This window comes from Phoca vitulina, unplaced genomic scaffold (assembly GCF_004348235.1).
Source record: "Phoca vitulina isolate PV1807 unplaced genomic scaffold, GSC_HSeal_1.0 scaffold74, whole genome shotgun sequence".
Classification (NCBI taxonomy): domain Eukaryota; kingdom Metazoa; phylum Chordata; class Mammalia; order Carnivora; family Phocidae; genus Phoca; species Phoca vitulina.
Window position 1 is genome coordinate 4,353,970 of NW_022589777.1, and position 27,051 is coordinate 4,381,020.

At 38.1% G+C, this 27,051-nt stretch overlaps 1 protein-coding gene across 13 annotated transcripts in view; it reads right to left on the minus strand.

The window, feature by feature from the left end:
* The window catches only part of DLG2 (discs large MAGUK scaffold protein 2), a 1,693,368-nt gene that overhangs the window by 1,040,440 nt on the left and 625,877 nt on the right, over positions 1-27,051 (minus strand). For 8 of the 13 annotated variants that reach the window (XM_032393569.1, XM_032393582.1, XM_032393554.1 and 5 more), the window contains one exon: positions 14,886-15,047. In XM_032393569.1, the coding sequence (XP_032249460.1) occupies positions 14,886-15,047 (162 nt within the window). The remainder of the gene's footprint in view (positions 1-14,885; positions 15,048-27,051) is intronic. The other 5 variants (XM_032393556.1, XM_032393565.1, XM_032393558.1 and 2 more) reach the window with 1 other exon arrangement.

Here is a 27,051-nt window from a genome sequence, read left to right on the forward strand (position 1 = left end):
CCTCATTGTCTACTCTAGAGGTCATGGTGTCTATAGAAATTATACAATGGAATATTACTCAGCCATCAGAAAGGATGAATACCCAAATTTTACATCAACATGGATGGGACTGGAGGAGATTATGCTAAGTGAAATAAGTCAAGCAGAGAAAGTCAATTATCATATGATTTCACTTATTTGTGGAACATAAGGAATAGCATGGAGGACATTAGGAGAAGGAAGGGAAAAATGAAGGGGGGGAAATCGGAGGGAGAGATGAACCATGAGAGACTATGGACTCTGAGAAACAAACAGGGTTTTAGAGAGGAGGGGAGTGGGGGGATGGGTTAGCCCGGTGATGGGTATTAAGGAGGGCACGTACTGCATGGAGCACTGGGTGTTATACGAAAACAATGGATCGTGGATCACCACATCAAAAACTAATGATGTATTGTATGGTGACTAACATAACAAAATAAAATAAAATAAAATAAAATAAAATAAAATAAATTATATAGAATAGTTGCTCATTGTAAACAGTCTGACGCCAGGGACTACCATGTCCCCTGAGCTGAGTTTATACTCCAAGGACAACATCACTCATGCCTTTGATTTTCTATCTGGTGTGATTTTAATCCCCTCACCAGCATATTTACCCCTCTCTGGAAGCACTCTGATTCGCCACTATTCTCCCTGAAATATGCTTCTTGGATCCTAAGGCCACACATTGGACAGTATGGAATTATCAACTCTTTGTTCTTGGTATGGCAATTCCACTAGTGTAGCTGAAAAGTCTACTGACTTTTGTGAGAGCCCCACATACTGACAACTCTGTGAACTGACTGTATGTTCAACCCCTCAAGCTCCTTTATCCTTATCATGTGAAGCTTTTTCCTTCCCTATTAGCCATCCCAAAAAGTGGGAATGAGGAGAGGAGAATGAAAGGGGGAAAATGGAGACTAGAGAAATTGGAAGGGAAGGTGGAGGTAGCCAGAGGAATCTGGTGTGGTTTGGGGTATTTTAAGCACAGATAGTAAAATGTAAGCTGACAAACACTCTTTTTAGTCTTAAAAACTGTGTAGATTGGTCTTTTAGATATAGATCCTTAAAATTTTGGGTTTTTTATATAACTATCTCATCAATGTTTATGCAAATACACAACATGATATCACAGTTAACTAGTGATGAAGCCGATGTTATTCTTACTCAAACTGGCACACAGTTTAGCTAAAGAGATTTAAGAGGAGAGAGATTTTTTTACCTAATGTCAACAACCTGGATTTGGTCCTTTGAGAAAGCTGAACATTGGCCTAAACAAATAAAAAGTTAGTGATAACAATTTCCAGCAACATCTAATTGGAATAAGCAAACCTCTGTGACCTGTTGAGTAGAACACATCTGCTCTTTACTTTTCTTATGAAATAGAGAAATAAACTGTGGTCTGGAAATGTGGAACCCACATTCTGGTCTTAGCTTTAGCATTAACTATGTGTCTGCCCTGGGAAATATCATAACGTATCTGAATCTTCATTTTTTTATGTGTAGAATAACAGCGTTAGACTATGTTATCTCAAATGCCCCTGCTTACTTCTATGATTCTATGATCTTACTATTAAATACAGGTCATCTGGCTATTCAGGGAATGTACTGCCTGGGTCCACGCAGCACAAGATCTAAATTATAACAGGGTATTATGCTGCTTGAGTAGGGGTTCCCTTTTCTAATTCATATAAATATGCTGAATGGCTAGCAGCAGCTCTACTTGAATTGTTCATAAAAGAGAAAGACAACCTTTTTTATTGAAATGCTATATGGAAGTTAATTTCAACATTTTAAATGATTCTTAATAATTATAACATTTTAATAGTTATATTTAAGTTTATCATTTTATTAATTAAAAGATTATATAATGTTATATATGTATTATATATACTATACTATATATTATATATTTTTATATATAATTTATTATTTTTATTAATTAAAAGTTTATCATTAAAAGCCAGTAACAGAAATGTCTTTCTGTTCTTCGAGAAAATAAACAACTAACAAAACAACTTATTAGATTTCTTCATATACAACATGAAGAGATAAAACCAGAACATCTCTAGAGAACCAGCTCTGACATTTAATTTACTACAATTTTGAGCTGATTTTTATAAGTGACCCGTGACTTCTGTGTGTGCCCTGTGACTTAATGGCCCTTAAGGGGACCCTCCATTGGCGTTATATGTAAAGGAACTTCAATAAGAGCCTCTTGAAAGCATTGCAAATGAACTTACCTGTGACCCCAAATTGGCCACGAACTCTCACACACTCAATGTTCTGCCAGTAAAGGAGGAACAAATCATCTGCTGTCATTGTGATTTTGGTGAGTCAGCTGGCCTGGGGGAATACATCCTAGGAGTGCTGCACTGGAGTTAAGTCTGCTCGCTTGACCCCGGCAATTCCTCTGTGAGCTGGGGGAAATCAATTCAAGTTTCCCTACCCTATTTTCTCATAAAACATTCTCTCTTAACTTAAGCATTATGAGGTTTCCTTTGCATATGCCTATATGGGAATTTAAAAAGTTGCCTTCTGGAATTCCGTTTGTACTTAATAATCTTATTTAGTAAGGTTAAAAAAGCACTTATATAGTTTATATTCCCTAAATGATTAATGCACATCTTGATTTTCCTAATAGAATTTAAGTCCCTCACAGACAGAGGCTCTCTCTCTTCTTTTATTGTCTCTAATGGTATTTAGCAAAGGTCTGGTAATACACATGGCAATCATCCAGTACATGCTGTGGCATCATGGAGTTTAAGACAGCAGTTCTTCAAAGTTAGTGTGTAACAAAGTCACCTGGAGAGGTAATAAAACATAGAACCCTAGGCTTGGTGAAAGAGGATGGGGCTGGGCTTCTGTGTGATTCTGATACATATCCAAGTTTGAGAAACTCTGGTTTAAGTAGGTTAATCAGTAGTAATGGCAGCCACAACAGATCCTGGACAGAGAGAATAGGAGTAATTAATACTACAAAGTGTTCAAATTCAGGCTTTGACATTTCTGACCAATGTGTTTTCAGGGAATCATTTAACTCCTCCGGGCCTCAGGTTTTCTATTACCTCCCTTCCTTTTATGATATGGGAAAGTTGGACCAGATCACTGACTCCCTGACTTTCTTGACCTTGATCACACTAAGAAATATATTTTACATTGTAAGCCAGTACACACCCAAATGCACCCACACTAAACTGAAGCAAAGGTTTATATTTTCTATTCTGTTCTGTTATTCTATTCTAAAATTACCAAGTAAATTGATTTCACATCTACTAATGGGTCAGTTGCTGCTTGAAAATCCTGGATTTGATTGTCGCCTTCCATTTTAAAACTGTGCACTTCTCATTTGCTGGTGAATAATATAGTACCATGACTGAGAGTGAGGGATATGATGTCAGACTAGCTGCATCATATCCCAGAGCTATCAAGGACTAACTGCGTGATCTTAGGAAAGTTTTTTCTAACCTCTTTGTGCCCATTTTCCTTTGTCCACAAAGTGGGAATAATAAGAAAACCTATCTTATGGGTGGTTGAATGGAATAACTCAATACATGTAAAGCATTTAGAACAGTGCTAACATACAATAAGAATTAAAGAAATAGTACATTTTACTACTGTTATTTCTCCTAAAACAACCTCTAGGTAGAAAAGTTGATAAATGGATATGAATACAAAGAAAGAAAAATTCATGATATTAAACTTTAGACCTTAGCAACTACCTCATTCCCCCCCATAAAGGAAACTAGCATTTTTGTTGAACAAATATAAATGAGCAAATAAAGACTGTTGATACAACTAATATCCTCTTGTTGAAGAGAACCCCGGGTTAACTTGATTTCAACCACAAAATTATACCATACAAAATGGTACCAGAGTGAAGGCTTAGAGTTTACAGAAGTGGGATTCGATCTATATTTAGAATTAGTGAAGTATGATTATAAACACATTGCTAGACAAAGAATAAAAACTGGTTCCATTTTCATGAGTTAATAATATTCTCCAGACTTTTAATTTGGTTAATGTATGAATTCAACAAGACTCTTAAGTTTCCCTATTTTATCACCGAAAGTTTACTAGGTATCAACTTGTAACTATGAAATAATTTTAAAAATTTTTTAAAGTAATAACTTTCAATAAACATACCAGGAATTATATATCTAAGTCAAACATTCCCTCCAAGTAGCCACCTTGAAAGATTATTATACAAATGTTCTAACATCTTCCATAACTGGACACCAAAGAAAACATATCTTTTTATGCTTTAGTACAGTCTTGTTTGAACTACCTAACACCTGGTCATGCCCTCAACTTATTTGCTACACTTCATTTGAGCTAGCCAAAGTGACATTCACTTTCATACAAAAGACAATTTGGGGCACTTGCTTAGCTGAGTTGAGGGTATTGTGTAGTGTAAAGCCATTGTCTGGAGGATAGCAAGTTGATGATAGAACAAGAGTCCATCTTTACTGAGAGCTCAAAGAGTTGACTGATCTGAAATTAAGATTTGATCCATATTACTATTTACGGTAGGGGAGAGGGCAATAGATTTGCTAAAGAACACACCTAGGAAGTAAAACAGGTGGAATTTGTATGCAAATAGGTGTGATTCTAGGATCCATCTGCTTTCTACTGTATGCTATTACTTTTCCAAATTAGTTGGGAAAGAGTTAAAAATTCTATAGCTCAATGTCAATACTTATTTATGAATGTATGTGTGAGATGTGGAATAATTTCTATGCATCTTTGCTAATAAAAAATAATTGAAAATACTCTCATTAAGCCCCTGTGAGGTAGGCTCTGTGAGCTCTATGTATATGCTTTCTTCCTTCCTTCCTTTCCTTTTTTTTAAGAGAGAATGAGAGAGAAAGCAAGCAGTGGGGAGGGTCAGAGGAAGAGAAAGAATCTTAAGCAAGTTCTGCATCCAGCACTGAGCCCCAAGCAGGGCTCAATCTCACGACCTTAAGATCTTGGCTGGAGCCAAAATCAAGTCAGAGGCTTAACCAACTGAGCCTCCCAGGTACCCGTATAGATATTATTTCTTACTGTTACAGAAAGCCTTGACAATAGTGAAATCTTAGTCTTGAGAAGAACTTCTGTATATAATTTAGGAATATCTGCAGCTACAAATAATCACTAATGACACTTTCTTATGATTATTACAAGTACTCATTTTTTAAAACATTATGCCTTTAATATACATACCCTAATATTTCTTGGAGAAAATTTATTCTTGCTGTTGCTATAATTAGTATACAGATGAACAAAATAGGAGATTTGGATGCCATTCCACTGACTTATCTTTCCAAAGTCATGGTGAAAACCCATTAATGGTTGGCTAGTTCTAGATAGCATTTCTGAATTGTAAGATGATGTAAGATGCATAGGTCCTATACCTATTATTTTCTTCTTCCCTTTCTTGAACTTCTGGCTTGAATATCCAGGATTATTTGAGGTAAACTATCAGTATCCTTTCCAATTTATGGTAACTGAAGAAATGTTTCATTTGTATAGAATTTCGATCAGGAGCTTTTGTGTCTGGATTCAGTATATATGTCTGTCAAGACCATATTTCCCTCAGCCATTTCCTTTCACCAAGGTCTGGGCATGGAACAAAAATGCATTATTCACAAGTATGCAAATCCCTGCCAAAACCTTCTTATGTTTTTAGTAACTAAGAGCTTCTCAATTTAGCATCACAAATCTCGGGTTTTTCCCTTAAGACCATATGCTTCCTGAACCATCAGCTCAGCTACTCCCACCATCTAGTGGCAAGAGATAGAAATACATGAATTTTACATTTTTTGAAATTATGAATTTTCTAAAATAGTAAAATCAGCTTAGTTTTCTAATGAGTAATATTACTAAAAGCACAGTGGCCGTAGAGAAAAAAAAACACAATTTTTTTTCAGTTGATGGTCAGACCCCATGACTATTGGATTCAAATATATTTCATAAGGTATTTCTTTCTCTCCCTTTTTTAAAATAGTTATCAAGTAACAAGGATTTGAAAGATATCTCGTGCTTGGCCAACACTATTCTAAGCATGTCAGAGGAGCTACATTTTTTAAATGTATAAAATATGATCCTCTTCTACTAGAAATGTATAACTCCATTAAGAAACATCAGACCATGCATTGTGGTAAATCATTCACTGCTTCATGGTCTCAGCAGACCCCTTTCTGTCCATAAAACCCTGGTGTGGCGGTTATATCTCCCGTCCTGCAGTTCTCAGCTCTCTACCCCCTTCCCCTGGGCAACCCGGCCATACTGCTTCCACAACACTGAAGGCTCCAAGGCTCCCTTTCTAGATCAGCCTGCTCTCAATTCCCAGATCTCTGTTTCAAACTGCATATGAAACCTATCAACCTGGGTACAACAAAAATACCTCAAACTCCGTTATTAACACCCAAACTCATAATATTTTCACCCCACCCTAAAATCTGCTTTTCCTTTGGCATTTTTTAAAAAGATTTTATTTACTTTATAGAATAAGAGAGAGAGCACAAGTAGGCAGAGTGGTAGGTAAAGGGCAGAGGGAGAAGCAGACTCTCCACCGAGCAGAGAGCCCGATGCCGGTCTTGATCCCAGGACCCTGGGATCATGACCTGAGCTGAAGGCAGACGCTTAACTGACTGAGCCACCCAGGCATCCCTTCCTTTGGAATTCTTGATTTCATTTCATGATACCGCCTCCATGAAATTGGTCAAATTAAAAAAAAAATGTGAATTAGCCCCTATTTCTCTCTCTCCTCTACTTTCTATACTTACTAGGTCTCAAGGTCTTGATGATGTCTCTTCCTAAATAAGCTTTCCAGCCTATCCCTCATTCCATCCCCAACGCCTCTGCTTTAACCCAGAGCTTGTCCACCTCTGGTGTTTTACCTGATGTCCTTGACGGTGATATCACTGTTTTCTTGTTTTTCTTCTACTTTGCTACATGACATGAGTAATGTTCTAATTTGCAAATCTGACCAAGTCTCTCCTCTTTTAAACTGTGTAGTCACTCCTCATTACCTACAAGGTGAAGTCTAATCTCTACATAAGATCCTTCATTACCTGTTCCTACCCATCTCTCTTGTTTTATGGCATGATTTGGGCCTGGTACTTCTTCCTTCATCCTTTCATTCTCTCTCTTTCCCCTTCTCAACTATTTGCAATTTCTAGAATTCTTCCCTATTGCTACAAAATTGCTGGAATCTAGGACAACCATGACCTTTCTCCTATTATAGGTCCCACTTCCTTCAAGTAAAACAATGACCTCCTCTATAATGCTTTCTCTGACCACATCCATCTCTAGCACTTCAAACTCAGAGAAAATTAAACCACTTCTCTATGTCTTGGGAATTTGCCTATTGTTCAATCCTTTCTTTATTGCACATAATATGACATATTTTATGTATGCATCTCCAAATTTGTTAATCTAACTATAGCATGTAAGCAACTTGAAGGCATGCTCTTCTTTTACCCTCAGGGAATAACATAGATCCCAGCATACAGTAGGAGGTCAAAAGGATTCTATTGTGCCAATGAATGAATAAATGAGTCAATCAGCGGAAACATGTAAGAGATTTGTTCATATTAAACTTAACTGCATCTCAGAAATTCCAGATGATTTCCCAAGTTTATCCAGCCAGAAAGTGCAGAATCAGAATTCAAACACATATTTTTGGCTCCAAAGTCCATGATGTTTTACAATAACCATAACACTTTCTGCCTGGAAGTAATGAAAACATGAACTAGGGGTAGTAGATGTGGATACAAAGAGGAAGGTAAGAACCCTAAGATATTTGAAAACAAAGAAGAGATTAAGATGAAAAAAATTCCAAAACTAATCCCAAAGTTTATAGTCTAAAATATTGGACTAATATTAGTACATCACTAGCAGTAAGGATAGCTAACATTTTTTATGTATTTCTCATGTGTCAAGCTCTGAGCTAAGATCTTTGTACAGATTTTTCTCACTTAAATATCACAGAGGCATGTAAGTGGATGCCATTATTTTATAAAGATAAAAACCAAGGCTAAAGAAGGTTAAGTAACTTGAGGGAGCTCATATTAGCTAGTAAGTAGAGGACCTGGTATTTGAATCTGGTTGAGTCTGATTTCAGGGCTAGAATGAATTTTTATGTTATATTTCCTATTGGTTATATTAGCCTTAGTCTATGTCTCTGCTATGGTATTTTCAAAAGTGTATCTGTCCAACCAAAAAATTATTTTATTTGGAAGAAAGCATTCCATGACCAAATACGTTTGGGAAATACTGTATAATAACCATATTCCCATCTTAGAGGTTTATATTGCATATTATCATATTAAAAACTTGTAGAAATCCTTCAAAAAGTTAGTGGATTTAAATTCCCAAATGCTTTCATCACTCATGCCTTTATTTTCCTTATAATGGTGATACAATTCCACCAACACTATTTGGGAAATACTGGTCTAATTTCATTATAGATGCCAATAGGGAGAAAAAAGAAAAATAAAACAAAATGAGAATAAGATATGGTCTAGTTACAGGAGATTGCACACTTATCAAGAGTAAGATAAATGTAATGTCTAGAGGAAAGGACAATATGTAGTTATGCAAAAATTATTTAGAATAATAAAACAATATATATTTTTAAAAAGCGAACTAGGCAAACTACATTTGCCATAGAATGTCAAGACCAGGGCAAGTCAGGCAAGAATTAACAGGGAGGGCTTCATGGAGGAAGAGGAATTACTATACTGTTGACTAAAATATACTTTCCCATAAGCAGGCTCTGGCAATTCTGATAAGGAAACAGTGGAGCAAAGTACACTTTGTTCTCTTTCTTGCCTACAGTTCTATACACCAGCTTCTTCATTCATAAGCAATCTCTCCTATAATTTCCCCAAACTTGCACTGTTGACAGTTTCTCCACTGTTTTCCCATATATGTTCAACAAATGCATGGTTGTCCAAGGGTATAGAAGTATATCCTAACCTCTCATATCCTGACTTTTCAGTAACGCTTCTAGAACTGTTTATTCTGGCAGAAAATCGTATTTATCTGATTAAAGACATTCACACCAATCTATGAAAAACAGCTTTAATCTTCCTTGTAAATAGTCATTGAATCTAAGATTGTTTTAACTGTAAGACACAGAATTTTTTTTTTTTTATGTACCCTAGGAGATGGTGCCAATTTTAGTTGTGATGCCATTTATTTCAGGACACATTTCAGATATGTAATACAGGAGGAAATATTAGCTTTAAAGTTGATGAAATTCTGTATCAGTGATGAGTAGGTCGGGGAAAAGAGGACAACAGAAAGGGGAAAACAAGATGTCTGCACCTTGACTTCTTGCTTGTTTTGATATTAATATCACCAATCTCACAGGAGGTGCTTATTTATGAGTGTTCATATTGCCACTTACAAATAATTAATCCAACAAGTATTTGTTGAAGCACTAAGGACATAATAATGAACAAAACCAACACAAAACTTGACTGTGATGATATTCATATAATGATGGTAATATTGATAGTAAATTTATTAAAACAAAGACAATGGTTATGAAGAAAAGTAGAATTAGGACAACTAACTGGATTTCTGGTCTAACAAATGTCTTGTTAATATGAAATAGAGCTTTCTTCCTTTATTAATTTGTGGTTGAACGTGTAACTTTTACTCTGCCTATTTCTGAAAATGGTAAGATAGTTTATAAAATTAAGCATATATAGAATGAACATTTTAAAAGAATAACAAAGTAAAAATTATAGAAATAGGTCTTGCCAGGTCCCGGGAAGAAGAAACATGATGGCTGTGGTTGGCTGGACTTACTTGGAATCTTCAATGACAGATGCACCTACTGTGAGGAGTATATGTCAATGAAGAAAATTCTTCAAATGCTCAAGATAAAGTGTCTCTCCTGCCAAGATACACATTCTTACAATATCAAAGGATTTTTCAAAAGGGAACTAGCTCCCAAATACTAGTTTTGTTTTGTTTTGTTTTGTTTTGTTTTGTTTTTGGTCACAGGAGCAGAGAGAACATATTCCCTTGGGAGTTTACCACTGGGTGATTTGAGGTATTTTACAGATAGAACTTATTTTCCTTCTATTTCCTCATAAAGTTCCCATCTATCACCACTCTTGTTGGCTCTCACTTAGAAGACTATATTTCTTACGCACTCCCTTATATATCTGCTTAATAATTGTTTTTAAGGATAAGGCCATATGAAAAAAAGGACCTTCTCCTTTTACATACATGGACCCAATAAGTGAAAATTTGAATCTGCGATCTCTTTAAAAATAGAACAGTTTAGAGAAAGGTGATGTAGCACAGGAGTGATAAAGAATTCAGGCTTTCAGGGCACCTGGGTGGCTCAGTTCGTTAAGTGACTGCCTTTGGCTCAGGTCATGATCCCAGGGTCCTGGGATGGAGACCCTCATCGGGCTCTCTGTTCAGCAGGGAATCTGCTTCACCCTCTGCCCTCTGCCTACTGCTCTGCCTACTTGTGCTGTCTCTCTCTAACTCTATCAAATAAATAAATAAAATCTTAAAAAAAAAAAAAAAAGAATATAGGCTTTGGATCCAGAGAGACCTGAGTTGAATTACAAATACTTGCACTCCTATTTACTAGTTCTTGGATTGGAGGGAACTACTTATAATCATGTATAATCTTGTAGAGGTAAAATGAGATAAATGAAGGAAATGACTTTAAAGTATTTGTCATGATAGCTGGCTAATGATGATAATAATAAGATCAAAAACAACATTTGGTGAGTGGTTACTATGTGCCAAACTTTTTCTGAGCAGTTTACATACATTACGTTATTTAATTAGTACACAAATCCTATGAGATAAATATTATTGTTACTTCCATTTTACTAATGAGGAACCTAAGACAGAGAGGTTAACTTGATCAAGGTCACATAGCTACTGAATGAAAGGGCCGGGATTGAAATCCAGGTATTCTGAAGTCCAGTTTCTTAAAAATAAGCCTGCCTGTCCTCCTCCCTCCTTCCCTCTTCTGTTCTGTCTCTCCTTCTCTCTCTCTCTCAACAGATACTCTGTAAAGAGTACTTTGCTCGATGTCTGGGGTCTCACAGTACCTAAGCTTCAGGAATGTGAATTCCTGATGCAGAGTGAGAATAAGTAATAAATAATTAGAGCTCAGGTCTTTTAAGAAAGTGATAAGTATATGTAAAATCATGTTTTACTGCCCTTGGTTTGCCCATCACCTATTATGATGTGCATAGTAGAGACCCAATTAATATTATGGAATTGACCTAAACTGAGAAGAAAATTCTCGTGCTTTATTATAAGCCAGCTTCTTTTGTGGAAGATTCTAGGTAGCATCTGAAGAGAAAGCATCCCCATCTTGAGGCAAAGAAAACAAATTCTGTTGAATTCACTGCAAAATTGCATTTCTCCTTTTAACCCCATACTTCACAATGGCATTCTAATGAAAGCAGGCTAAGCAAGCCCATCTATCAGCCAGGCGGCGGGTGTGTACCAAAGGCAGATGAATCTTAGAACCGAGGCTTCCAGTGATAAGTGGTGATGGAAGAAACGATTGTCAAACCTGCAACAGTAAGATTGCTCAGCTAATGATTCAGAGCCTCCTCCGTGCGGCATTTCAACTGTTATCCAGCAATCTCACACTCTGCTCAGGCATGCCATATGTAAATTTCTAATTAATACTAGAGAGCTGCATTGATTCCGAAGTAAGATTCAGGGGGCATTATCTGATTGTGGGTTTTGCCTCTTCACTCTTCCCTCTTTTATTGCTTGACCCAAGAGGACCAGACAGATCAAAGGAGCAAAGAAGTTGAAAATAGGCCAGTTCTAATTGAGAATTTGTACCTTCTTAGCATTTCTCTGACTCTAATAGGCTTCCTTTATGAGAAAATAACACATTAGATTTTAATCATGGCAGGTTTTCCAAACACTTGAACTGTGATAATATAATAATCCCTTAACAACTTGATTAGGAAAAGTGTCCTATTTCTACAAAAATGCATGTGCTGGCTTGTAAAGCCTCATTTGCTTCTTTTTTCCTAATGCAGTCAGGGGCTTCAGGTTGGTAGCCTGAACTCAGCCATGGTGGGAGTATTTACACCATGAAACTGGCAAACTCTACACATCAGTGTGTGTGTGTGTGTGTGTGTGTGTATGTTTCTGGAAAAATTGTGCCTGTTTATCCCTATCACTATTGTTGACATAAGAAAGGTACACAGTCTGTTCATTAAGACAATCTAAAAGCATATCTTGTTCAGCATAAACAACACCTCTGAATTGTCATGGGGAAAAAGTCCTGGCTCCAAAATTGCTACTTCATAGCCTAGGTGCAGAAATCCCGGATTGACTTATTTTTCCCTCCTCTTCACAATACCTTGGGGGTCACACCATACACTGGTGATTCCAAAAAGGATGGGAAACATATTCCTACCCTAATGTTTCCTATCAGGGGTTTATCATTCATAAATGACCACTTTTAAACTGATATGGGGTATCTTCAGTAGAAGATGTCACGACAGTAAAACCATAAAAACCAATAAATCATTTTTACAAAAAGATAATAAGAAATGAGACAGAAGTGAGAAACAGAAACAGAAAACCTAAGCTAAGGAGAACCACCAAAATTGAAGATACTTAATTCTGAAATTCCTGGAAGGCAAGGGATAAAGGGAAATGGGAAAGAGTCCTTTATATTTGATATGCGATCTTCAGAAAAAGCTAACTTTTCCTTTAACTTTAATAGACATTTTCCAAATGAAGCAGTAAGTAACATAACACATGGTGTAACCACCCAAATTGTAGATATTTTGACAATTATAATAGCATGTATATGCTTAAGACTTAACATATAAAATGAAGATCCTATTACACCTTTATTGTTTTGTTTATTTATTCGTTTGTTTACTATAACCAGGCTAGCTTTAGACTAACCTTGATGAACCTACTCAGTTTGCAGCTTTTGGGAGCTATGCTCTAGAGCTAATTAAAATGTGCTAGGAAAGGAAGAAAGACAAGTAGGGAGAAAAGAAGGGAGTTTCTGTGAGGGTTCTTACAAAGATTTCAAGAAAGAAAGAAAAGAAAAGGAAAGAAAGAAAAGAAAAGCGAAGAGAAGAGAAGGGAAGGGAAGAAGGAAGGAAGGAAGGAAGGAAGGAAGGAAGGAAGGAAGGAAGGAAAGAAGGAAGGAAGGGAAAAGAGAAAAAAGAAAGAAGAGAAAGAAAAGAGCTAAGATTTAAATAATCTTAATGAAATCCAGGCTCCCACCCCTGTCCCTTCTCAATTTCTACTGGTCAGCACACACAGTCAGGATGAGCATTTGTTTGCAAACATGAGCATTTGTTTAAAGAAGGAAGGTATTCATCGGACCCCAGACTAGAATCATTGATTCCTAGAGTAAGACTGGACCTTAGAGACAATTTTGTGTACCCTCCTGCTGAAGGAATCCCTTCCACAATACCACTGCCAGGTTGTCAGCCAGGCCTGGAAGATTTCTAGGAACAGGGAAATGCTGCTTCCTGAACTAGTCTACACCTGTCTGTGGTAGCTCTAACTGACGGGAGTTGTGGTCTTACAATGATCCCAAATATACATCCACAGTGCTCTGCTTCTGCTCTCTGGGTGACACCAATATTTTCCACATGACAGCTCTTCAGGTGTAAGAAGGGAAATCCCTTGTCCTCCAATCCTTAATCTTTTCTTTTCCAGGCTAAACATGCCCATTTCCATCAGTCATTCAATGATTTCTAAAAAGACTCTGGGAAGAACCAAACAATGAATTCTAGTGGTACAATGTTTGCATATTTTTACATATTATAACATATTTACTGGAATTTGACAATCAACCTAATATTTGAATTAATCGGTGGTAAATGGAGCTAGTTTATTTGATAAAACATTTTGAGGATGCCAGGGTATTTAACATGTGCCAAATTTCAGAACTACATTAGAGCATAATTTAGCCTTTCTTTGATGTCTTAGAAAGTATAAGATTCCAGAAGGCACTGGGACCACCTTTATGGCTTTATTTTTTACTGTGACACAGCTATATGGAAGTGGTGATGAAGTGAATATTCTGGCTAACAAAATAAACAATGAATTTTCTTTAGCAATAAAGAGTTATTTTAGTAGGGTTTTTTGGGGTTTTTTGTTTGTTTGTTTTGTCTTGTTTTGTTTTTCATCTGCATTTACTTCTGTTATATCATTGATTCTAGTTCCACTTTTCTTTTTTTAACTCTAATCAACATCTATGAGCTTTTATCCAAAGCATAAAATCCCAGAGCATCAGCAAAGAAAAAGAGTGATTTGCAACCAAAGAGCACAGAAAAATCCTCTCACTTAATTGTCCTTTGTTTGTGAAAATACCATTTATCAAGAAATTGTTTAAAAATTAAAGAAAAAAGGTAGAAAGTGTCAGAAAGTATGACACCAAATAGAAAGAAAGGTAGTATAAAATTGAGGTATTGATGAGCCAACTCACACAGTTTTTTGATCAGTCTACATGGTAAGGCGATCATCTGGTGTTAACATGTTATACTTACTTCCTTTGTTTTACCTGGGACCAGGAATAGAGGTGGAGAGGTAGCATTTGAACAAAATCTTGATGTACTCCTGTGCTTTCTAAATATGTGGTTACCATATTTTCCCTTTCAATTTTTGTCCCTTGCTCTTTCCTTAGCCCATTCTTAGCAACTTAAAAGAGTTCCCAGACATTCAAACAACTGCAAGAACAACCTTCTGCATCAGAAATTCCAGGTAAGCCTCCAAACCACAGAAAGACCCTTCAGCAACCATGGGCCACTGTAGTGTTTTAAGAGAGACTCATTTAATCAGGTCAACAAACATCTCCCTTCGCCGCCAGCTCTGAGAACAGTCTAACTGACCTTCAGAGGAGAGATGTGAGACTGCAAGACGTATCCATGGACATTTTCTATTTGAGACAGGTTCTTTTCTGATACATGCACCAGCTCAGGTCCTCTTACTTCATGGGTTAGTCGAGGTAAGGAATGATCATGTGGAGCGTCCTCATCTTGATATCGATACTTCTAGGAGAAAAGACAAGAGAGAATAACAGAAGCATTAGTGCTTGCAAAACGTACAGTTGAGAACTTCATATTCCAACTTCATTTACAGGACACAGTGCATACCTATTGTTGACCAAACAGATAACAAGTACACCAAAGAGGCTTTGCTGCAGACTCTTCTGGTAGTCACCATAAGCAACTTCAACAGTGAACACTAAATAAACCTCAATACTGACCAACGCTGATGACTTGTTTTTACCTGATAACGTACTATCTCTGTTTTAAGCTACAGAAGGGTGATAAGAAATGAGACTGGGACAATTTACCTAAATAGATGAGGAAGCCCTCCTCCAAATTATTAGAGTACCTAAGTATGTGCTAAAATTTCTAGGTCAAGGATGGAGAAGGAAAAAAAAATATGTATTGAGCAATAAAACAGACTTCTGATACATTCCATTCAGGAAACTTAATTTTGTTTCAGAATTTGTGAAAGGCTAAAGTTCCCTTGGAAATGAAGAAAAATTTTTGCCACCCACATTATTTGTGTTGGCCTCAAAAGGAAAACAATCTTCTCTCCCTTTCATACCCAAAGAGAAGGAGTAATGATTTGGGTTATTCAGATTCTGGGACAAAGGATCACAATTTCCGGAGATGGAGCTTCCATCTAAAGAACTTCAAAAATCAAGGCAAAGCGTCTGCCTATATTCAGATGATTCTCTGAAGGGAAAGAAGTGGTAGTTCTTTCTCTCTTGATCCCTTTCCTCTTTTATCATCTTCTTTCTACATGCCAGTAACAAAAAGAGCATCCTCTGGCAAAAGTTACCTTTAAGTCTTCAAAGCAGACCTAAGGGAGCTGGCAGAGAGGAAAAGGATCAGGACAAGGAATAGGGATGGAGCACAGGCCTGACCATGGAGTCAGTCTCCATCTTCAATATTGGCCTGGAGTTCCTATCTTTCTGTCTCTCTTTACTGCTCACCCCTTTTCCTTGGGAGCTGTCCCTTTAGAGTCCCATTGTTTCAAGGCTGTCAGTCTACCTGGGAGAGAAAAAAATGGGAACATTCTATATCCACCCCCAACCCAGCTAATAAAGTGTTAGCTTGCCTTGCTTTGCCTTTGTTCTGTGAATGGCACAGGGGTGTTAGGGGCAGATATCCAAATATCATTGTAACACACCAACTCAGGCTTAACTGTGCTATGTAAACCTCTTCCCAATACCTCATTATTGTTATTACCAGCAGTTATTTTTATCACATCGGGTTATTAACAACATGTCCTTACAAAATCATGCTATATTTCTTTAATTTTGAAGGTGAAAAATACGATTTCTTGGACATCAGCTCTCAGTCTGACTCATAATCTGATAGTACAAGAAGAAACACCCAGGGTTGTAATTCAATGTGTTATCCATTCATACTCATGAGTTGATTATAATTACTTGTATTTTCCAGGGAGGCTTTCTGCAATCTTCCAAGTTCGCTCTTAGTTGCAAAACGAAACTTACAACAAACAGTATCTTGCCTTCAGTTTGCAAAGGACTATCATCTATTTCTTCCATTCTAATTCTTCTTACTTACGATGCTCCATTTTACTTATGAGAAAACTAATTCTCAGAGAGGTTAAGAGACTTCCCCAGGGTCACCTACCTAGTGGGCATCAGAGATGGAACCCTGTCCAGATAATGTGAACCTGAATCCTATTTCTATCATCAGCCCCTCCTCCTTTCCCATAAGGAGATGAAGCCCAAGTCTGATGACTGAATTGGCAGCTTGGTAGAAAGCAGTTCATTGAGAGCATACAACAAAATGCTGTTAGAGCATTTCTGTAAACTGCAAACTACCATACTTCTGTTTTCCTAACCCTATGAATAATTTGGGAAGGTAATCTGCCTCAGAAACAGGGATTGAGTTTAACATCTGTTCTTGATCAATTATGTGTTCATTGGGAGTGGAATAATGTCAAACATGTGCCCATTTTAGTGCCTCTGACTTTTAGCACATTTGTCCTCCACAGCCACCACCCCCTTCAATTCTCTCTCAGGGAGATACTACCATCTATGCAGTCACCTGAGACAGAAAAGTAGGAGTCAGTCAACTCCATCCTATCTTTCACTCTCCCATCTGCCAATTTAAGAATTCACTGAGTCTACCTAATTTATATCTTAAATAATTCTTGAGTCTACTTCATCCTCATCCCCCATCACCATCACTGCTTACATTCAGGTTCTGATCAGCTCTCATCCAAGGAACCCCTGGGTTGTGCAGACTGCCACTGACATTGCTCTTTCCCATTCATCCTCTACCCTGCACTGGGCAGCCTTCTGAAATGACAAACTGGTAAAGTCCTTCTCTTTAAACCCATTTAGTCTCAGGAAAGAGCTCAAGCTTCCTTATACTATGAGCTACCCCTCAACACTACTACCTGAGCAGAGCCCCCATTACTTCTGAACTCTTTCATTGCACCACTCCTACCTCAAGACCATGGAATGAATATAAACATATCATTACTTCCAGGTTTTTAAAAAATCTTTTTAAAAAATTTCTGGTAAAATACACATAAAAAATTTCCATCATAATCATGTTTAAGTGTTAAGTAATATGAAGTATATTCATACTAATGTGTAACCAATCTCCAGAACTTTTTCATCTTGCAAATCTGAAACTCTATAGCCATTAAATAGCAATGCCCAATTTTCCCATCCCGCAGCCCCTGGCAGCCATCATTCTACCCATTCTATTTTCTATCAATTTTACTACTTTAGATACCCTATATCAGTGGAATTATACAGTGTTTAACTTTTTATTACTGGCTTATTTCATTTTACATAATGTCCTCAAGGTTCATCCATGCTATAGCATGTGACAAGATTTCTTTCCTTTTTTAAGGCTGAATAATATTCCATTGTACGTACACACCACATTTTGTTTATTCATTTGTCCGTAGGTGGGCAGTTTGGTTGCTTCCACCTCTTGGCTATTGTGAATAATGCTGTTCTGAACACAGGTATACAAGTATCTCTTTGAAACCCTGTTTTCCATTCTTTGGCATAGATACCCAGAAGTAGAATTGCTGGATTATGTGGTAATCATATTTTTGGGTTTTTTGAGGAATTTATTAAGCTTTTTAACATTTCACATGCATAAAACCATGTTCATGTTACTCATAACAGTTAGGAAATGCTTGTGTTCTGATAAAGATCCAAGAACGCCAAAAGCAAGTTTTTTTGCAAAGTTAAAATGATTACTGTGGCTCCTCCAGGATACCTGTAGTGAGATTCAGCTGGTTTAGAGAAAGATTCCATCCATTAAAATACACATTTTACTGAACTATTTGGACAAATAACTCTCAAGACACAGATAATAAACTCAGTTGAACTTATGTGGTGTCACAAATAACTTACTTTAATTATTTTCATAAATGTAAGACATAATTTTAAGACTGACAAGGCCTTAAATTAGGCTGTAAAACCAATCTTTATGCTCAATTAATGTTTCATTAGTTAATAACTGTTCATTTTAACATTCACTGATCCTTTAGGCCTCAACTTTGACATGATCTTTTCTGGGGAATTTCGTGAACTACAAATCTGAGATTTTGTGGGTGTTCCCATAGTTCCCCGTAATCTGCCAATCACAATTTTTATCATGTTATATGTCTGTGTACTTATGTTTGTGTGTATCTGTGTGTTTACATTGAACTAGAAGATTCTGTGAGTACTGGGACAGTTGAGTCTTATTTATCCTCTTATCTCCTGTCCTTAGCCAAGTGCCTGGTACATACACTTAATAAGTATTTGTTGAATAAAGTTATGAAGGACAAACTAATGGATGAAATGGGTATCAGTTGCTTAAGCTACAAAGTTGTTTGGCTGCAGGATGCAAGCTCTTTCATTGCAAAACGTTATAAAATCAGGTTTAAGTAAAAAAAGACAACTGCATCATTTGCTTGACACAATCTTAAAGGACATCGTATTCTTAAATTTTCTCTATCTCTGTCCTCATCATTCCTTTCAGTAAGATTTGCTAAGAATATAAACTGAATAAGAAACAGTTCGTCGGGTGCCTGGGTGGCTCAGTCATTAAGTGTCTGCCTTCGGCTCAGGTCATGATCCCAGTGTCCTGGGATTGAGCCCCACATCGGGCTCCCTGTTCAGCGGGAAGTCTGCTTCTTCCTCTCCCACTCCCCCTGCTTGTGTTCCTGCTCTCATTCTCTCTCTCTCTGTCAAATAAATAAATAAAATCTTAAAAAAAAAAAACAGTTCTTGACTTTGAGAAAACCATGAATTATTAAATGAGTTCCATACATGTGCAGCTAAGCCACAATGCATAGTCCTAACGACACATATAAACTGAGTTCTGTGGGAACAGAAATAGGTCATCCCTAACTCTATCTAAGCCTTCCCTGTTTGCAACAAGATCTAGAATGATAACAGAAAGAAGTAAGAGATATTCTAAGCAAAGGCACCAACATGTATAATGGAGATAAGTGATAATTGAGGAAGATGTTTTGAGGGAATAGTGAAATCCTGAAATGGGTTGTAGCAGATGCTATTGCACCCCCCCCCCCCAAATTCATGGAAATCCCTTTTACACATTCAAGGCCCACATCTGTATACTTCTCAGAACGATCACTCTTGGGTGACTGAAGCATCCTTACTTAGATGTGCCTGGGAATTATAGTGGAATCCCCAACTTCTACACCTCAACATGAAACAAACCCTGTGGGGCCAAATACACTCCAAAGCATCTGATGGGATTGGGGCTGAAGCTTGACTGCACCTGAACCTACATTCTTTTTTTTTTTTTTAAGATTTTATTTATTTATTTGACAGAGAGAGACATAGCGAGAGAGGGAACACAAGCAGGGGGAGTGGGAGAGGAAGAAGCAGGCTTCCTGCCAAGCAGGGAGCCCGATGCGGGGCTCAATCCCAGGACCCTGGGATCATGACCTGAGCCGAAGGCAGACACTTAACAACTGAGCCACCCAGGAGCCCCTGGACCTACATTCTTGCAGAACTTCTTGGTGCTTCCCTCACTCTCTTCATGGTTTCTTTTTGGAACTGCCTTCCATAAGTCATGCACACGCCAATCCCCATTTTACATCTGGTGAGCCTGATGTAAGATTTGGACGGAAATTGGGATGTGAAGTACAGTGTGGCAAGACACAAGGCTGAAAGGCAGACTGCTATTTACTGTAGACTATAGGGAACAACTCAAGGGACCTAAATGATGCTCTTTCTAGTGCCAGCCACATATTCCCCCCACACACACTTTTTCAATTTCTTTTCTCCAGTGTTCTGCAAGAGATAACTAAGCAAGGGATAAGAAGAACTGGTGACAAGTGCCATATTTAACTCAAAAACAAGTCTCAACCTGATAGGGCATAGAATCTGCTTGGATTCAACTTTGGCCGGACCATAAATCATATTTTTGCTTTGTACTAGATAGACTAAAACCAATATTAAAACAAATGCTAATATTAAGAGAAATACTGATCCTAACACTAATGCCAATATTAAAGTCAATAATAATGCCAGTAACTATGCCAAATTATTTTTTTTAATTGATATGCCAGGAACTATGCTAAATTATTATTTTTTAATTGGTACTTTTTATATTATTTATTTGTGTGTGTGTGTGTGTGTATGTGTGAGAGAGAGAGAGAGAGAGCTGGAGGGAGAGGGAGAGAAAATCTGAAGCAGACTCAGCATTGAGTATAGAGCCCAACACAGGGTCTGATTCCACAACTGCGAGATCATAACCCGAGCCAAAAGCAAGAGTCAGCCACTCAACCGAGCCACCCAGGTGCCCCTATGCTAAATTCTTTATATGCATCTTCACACCTGAGAGATAGGTGCTCTTATTCTCCTCATCTGAGGCTTGGATAGTTAGGCATTTTTTCTAAGATTACATACCTGATGAGTGGCAAACTAGGATTCAAACACAGATTACTCTGACTCTGGACCTAGAGCACATGAATATTCTTTTAAAGTTCCTCAAAGTTCTTAAGAGACCCACTTTATCTTCAGGAAATATTCTTAGAAAATCTTCAAGAGTCATCTAACAAGGGAGATTAAACAACTCTGCAAAGGTCACATCCTGATTTCAGAATCAGTCCTGATGTTCTGGGCAATTCTGAGTTATTTCTCATTCCAGGGCTTGTCTATTAAGTACTGATGCCATTCTGGGCATCTTCAAGGGTTTCTGAATTGCCTGTAAAAGGTGGGCCATTTAAGGAAGGCCTCTGTTGTGAAATCTGTGCCTTCCTTTTCCTGTCCTCAGCTTGGTCCGTTAGAGGGGACTCTGGAATAAAAGCACTTTTGAACACATTATATTTTCTCTCTCAGCTAAAGCTCAAGACAGGGAAGACATATGCTCTTCATGTCCCCCGTCTTAGCTCATTTTGTCCCTGACTTCTGGAATCCTATCCTCTTCCCCCTTCTGAAGCTTAACCCCCAACTCATGGACTCCTTCATCAGGTAAGCTTTTTCAGGTCCTTGATGATCAGACTGGGTATCATCTCCTCTTGGAAGGATTTTCTGATCGCAAAGGTTGAAAGGATATGCTCCCATAGGATTCAGCACAGATTTCTGTCACCAAATAACAACTTGATACTGCAAAAACCTGTCCATGTGCCTATCACTCCTACTAGTTCCTGAGTGCCTCTTCAGCATTGATGTAGTCATATTCATCTCTGAAACTCTAGTGCCCCACTGATGGGTGACACATACTAAAAGACCAGTAAATGTGACTTTAACTGAACTAAACTTAAATAATATGAGCAATACTGTGATACACCTGATCAAAAAGCTCTCCTACCTGAACCTGAATGCAATCATACTCACATGTTTTTTCAACCACAGAGCCCCCCACATGGATGGACAAAGGCCGGGAAGTCTGACCAGATTCAGCTCACTACCTTTTGCTGATGCCCACTTGAGTCCAAACTACCCTGAGTTACCCAGACTTCAAAGGCAGGAGCCTCCATGCATCTGACCCATCACCAGAAGTCCTCCTGCACAGGTTAGAAGATGGTGCCCCACTGGCCTAGTGCATGAGAGCTGAGGGAGAAGTCACAAATCTTCCAAGGCCCATAAATAAAATCTGGGTCTGTCTCTTCTCTGCATAAGAAGTGCTCTGCTTCCCCCTTGCAGCAGGAGTTGGCAGTGTTCTGATGAGAGAAAGAATCAGATCAAACTCCAAGAGCCAGACCATGTCTGTGTGCTCTTGAACAGCTAGTGAACGCTACCCATGAGCCCTTTGCTAAGAGCGTTAGAAAGAATATCCCACTTAAGACTTACAGCAACATTCCGAAGCAAGTACAAAATTAAGGAATGATTTACAGTTTCTGACACAAAGCCTGACATTTAGGAAATGCCCCCAATCTGTTAGTTCTACCACTTCTGTTAACAATAACAACAAATAGCATTCTCGGTGTTATCTCCCTCTCTGTGATCTCAGTTCCTAGAGGGCAGGGAACCCTGACATTTGTCTGTCTCCTGCAGAACAGTCAGGCCAGCACACCAAGCACACAGTGTGTGGCTGCTAGACCTGGCTGACTGAATGCCACCACTGGAAGGAAGACTCTTAGTTTCAATAATGTGCTTTGTCAGAAAAAAAAGAAAAGCATATATTTTAGGAGAAGCATGAAGTCAGTAAGAAAATTAAGTAAACAATGAACTTGCAAAGAGCAATGATTCCTAAGAAAGAAGTGAATGAAGCTCAGAAAAGAGAGAAAACCAAGAGTGAAGAATGTGGTTTCGATAAATGTACTCCATGGTCTTCAGTTCCTCTCAAGACTAAGTTTAACTCCCCAAACAGTGCATGCTTATCCGGGCCCTGCTAGTTACTGCCTTATTTTGAGGAAAATATTTCATTTAAATACTTCGATATTTCTTTTTAGGAATTTTATTTACTGGAGACTTGTGCAGTATGTAGCCAGCCAGCTCTCCTTTCCAGCTCCTTTTTCCAGATAGCTTAGCTTATCTGTCACCTGTGACCCATCTCCGTTACCATGCCTACTTCATCCCCTCTCCAACTCCCTGTCTCCCTTTCTGGAGGGAAAACATGGACAAAAGAAAGAGAAAGAAAAAAAAGAGAAGATAAAAGAATGGTTAAGGCAGTGATCAGATTGGTAATACATTCATTTCTTTAATTTGAAATAAATTCTCTGAATGATATTTTGGTTAGAGCAGGTTTCTCTTTCCCCTTTCCATCCTTTCTGGCCACTATCCTAGTCCCTTCTTCTGGAACAGTCATGCGTATGTTGTGCATCTGGGCTGGGGGGTCGTTAGATAGGAGGACAATGGGAGAAAGAAGCACAAGACAGACCAGGCATGATTTTCACCTCTAATTCCTCAAGGAGGCTTCCTGGCTTCCCTTGTCTTCCCGTACAACCCCACACCCTGCCTGGCAGGATTTCAGGGTACCCCGTACTTACTTGTCAGAAAACTCATCACATTTTTATTTTACATTTAATTTCTATAATCATTTGCTTGATGTTTTCCTCCTCTGTTGGACTGAAACCTCCATGGAGTCAGGTCACTGCTGACCTTCAGTACCTACTACATCGGAGTCTCAGTCAATATTCACTGAATAAATCATCTCTGGCCAAATAAATCTCTCTTCAAATCCATTATTCAAAGAGCTAATAAGAGTGTGTTGAAGCTCACTGATTGCTGATTGCACCCAGATCTTCCCCAAGTGAAGTTACCCTTCCAAAAAACAAAACAAAACAAAACAAAACCACCCAGTGACCCACAATCAGCAATACAGCTGGCCCGAAGGACACTCGAAAGAGGAATGTTTTGAGGATTGGAGCAGGATGTAAGGAACATGACGGATCTGAGAGATGAAAAGCTCTCCCAGGTGCTCCACTTGAAATTTTTTTTCAAACAAAACTCAGAAATGAAAGGAAATATATTCCCGCTTTTTGCCACAAAGAACAGGACAAGCCAGGATGTTAATTAAATTACAAATCAGCTGTCTGCTTGCAGCTGACAGAGCTTTGTGTGCTTCCAAGCAACGTCAGATATTTTAAACCCTCTGTAATTACCTACAATGGAGGAACTGCCAAGAAGTTCCTTTCATGAATATTTAATATATCTTAAGATCCTTTTTAAAGAACTGATGATTTAAATAATCATGAGGGAACTTAGTCTAGCTCAGTGCTGCCCTCCATCTGTTAACTGAAGATGTTGGAGATGCAGCTTGACAGGAAATGCAAGCTATTTTTCCTAAACTTCTCAGCTAAGCCCAAGGCCTAGGGGAGGCCAGGCTCACCCAGGAAAGGTAATTGTATGCTTAGACAGCACTTAAGCTCTCTGAGCAAGTCAGAATGGGACTACAGACTTAGGATCTGGGAAAATAACCGGTGTGGAATTATAAAATGAATTTGTATAAGATGTCACACATTCAGGTTGCTATTTATCATTTACAAAACCACATTCAGAGACATTGTTCCAAGAAATTCTCAAGAACTGGAAAAAAGAGGGTATTACCACTCTGATTTCCAAATGAGAAAAAAGGAGCAAGAAGTCTCCAAAGTTAAACAAATGGTAAAGTGGGTTTCAAGTCAAGCTAGCCAGGTGACTCCAAGAGGCAACCCAATATGGTGGAATGTGCATAAATTCTGGCATTAGAAACATAAGCTCAAATCTCAGGCCACTTGCTAGCTGGGAGATATTTGTCAATTTGCTGGATTGACTGAGGCTATAAACTGGGAATTATAGATCGACCTCATAGAAATAGGAGCACTGAATGAGACACTGTATTCCTGGCACATGGTAGCTGCTTGACCAATATTAATGCTCTCCTTTCTGGAACTGTCAAGCCCTTCACTCTTTGCAGATCTGGGTCATCAAAAAAAAAAAAAAAAAGTGGTCCCTAAGAGAGAACTCCTCAGACTGTCAATGCTGTCAGCAAAATGGAAACAAATATGAATAATCATTTATAGCTAAACATGTCTATCATCTTTCCCTTCCTTAGGTCTTCATAGTAGAATAACTTTCTAAGACCTCAATGGTAGAAGAGTCTCCAGGAATGCAGGTTCTGGAGAAACTGCCTGGACCACTTCCCCAGTCTGTCATGTACTACATGACCTTGGGCAACTCATCAAACTCTGTGACTGGATATTCCACATCTGTAAAATGAGACTAGTACTTACCTCACAGCATTTTTGAGAAGGCCAAGTGAGATGCCTGGAATGCATTTAGTAGGCTGTCTGTGAGCTAGTAAGTGGTCACTTAGTATCACCTATGATTATTTTATTGTAACATTAGATTTTTTTTTTACTTACTGATAAAAAATTTTAAAGATCTAAAAACAGGAAAAAATGTAGCCTTTCTTTATTGCTTTCAACTTCTTCAAACAACTCTGCCACTACTATATAACACACAGAGCCTCTGCTCCAACCTCATAGCTCTCCTGACCCCACAAAACACTCTCCAGCCTTCCTCTATGCCATCTTCAATGCCTGAAAATCTTCCAGGCTCTTCCAAACCATCTCCACTGTACTTGGCCTGCTCTGGCTATTCTAGCTACTGTTACTCCTCTCCTCCCAATTTTTTTACTCAATAAGAATTTCTCCAAGTTACAAAATAAGTAAGCCATGGGGACATAATGAACAGCATGGTGACTATAGTGAATAATACAGTTGATCCTTGAACAACACAGGAGTTAGGGGCACCGACCCCCACACACAGTCAAAAATCTGTATATAAATTTTGACTCTCCCAAAACTTAACTACTAATAGCCTACTGTGAACCAGAAGCCTTACAGATAACATAAACAGTCAATTAACACATATTTTGTGTGTTATATGTATAATATACTGTATTCTTATAATAAAGGAAGATAGAGAAAAAAATGTTAAGAAAACCATAAGAAGGAGAAAATTCATTACAGTACTGTATTTATTGAAAAAAAAAATCTGTGTAAAAGTGAACCTGTGCCATTCAAACCCATATTGTTAAAGGGCCAACTGTACTGTTAAAAAAAAAAAAAAAGTGTATTGCGCACCTATTATGTGCCAGACATTGTAAGTGCTAGAGATACAACAGTGAACAAGAAAGACACGTCCCCCGCCCGTCCTTTGTTCTTGATGTCTTCTCTACCTTGATAACCTCCCCAACTGTCTTTCAACTGGCTTTTGCTCAACCTTCAAACTTAACTTACATATGATTTCTTCCCAGACGCTTTCCCTGGATACCCAGGTTTGGCGAAGTGTCCTTTATCCGTGCTCTCATGACTGACACACTTAGAATCCCTCTTTTTTCTTATTGTTGTTTTTGTTTGTTTGTTTTTAAACATGTATGTATCTGCTTTTCTCATGGAAACATAAAAACGTCTTGATTCATTATTGTACCACCAGCAGCAAGCATTCCACCAATAAATGTTTCCGAACTGAACTACAGCTGGTGGAGATGTAAGTTCCTCGGACTGTTGTGTACCCCACCGCACCTAGCACATCCTAGAAATAGCATATGCTCAAGAAACCTGTCTGGATTCTATAGGAGATCTGGTTACTGAACAGTACAACATAAGATTTTCAATAATGAAGTAAAAAACTGGTTCACACGTAGCCATAATGAAGTAGAATTATTTTGGGGAGAATCATTCACGTTTTGGGTGTGAGGCACCTGGGAAGGAGTGTTGACTGGTGGCTTTCTAGAGCAAGGAGTTGAGAGGAAGACAAATTGTGACATGCAAGAAGGGAAGTGAGTTCCCGATCCTTGCCCCCACTCTGCCGGTACTGAGTTAGAGAAAAACATGAATAAGGCCATCCCAAGAAATTACCCAAGGCTCTCTAACCTCCCGGGCAGCAGCTGGACACACAGACAAGTGTCGACCTTGAGAAGCACAATAAAATAAAGTGTATGCAAGGCAGGGAAGAGGTCTAGAAGAATACACACTGTATTGACAGTGGTGTCTCTGGGTGATTATTAATTTCCTGTTTTGAGCCACATGTATTACTTGGAGAATAAAAATAATTAACAAAATAGAACATGTAAGACACGATCAAGTATT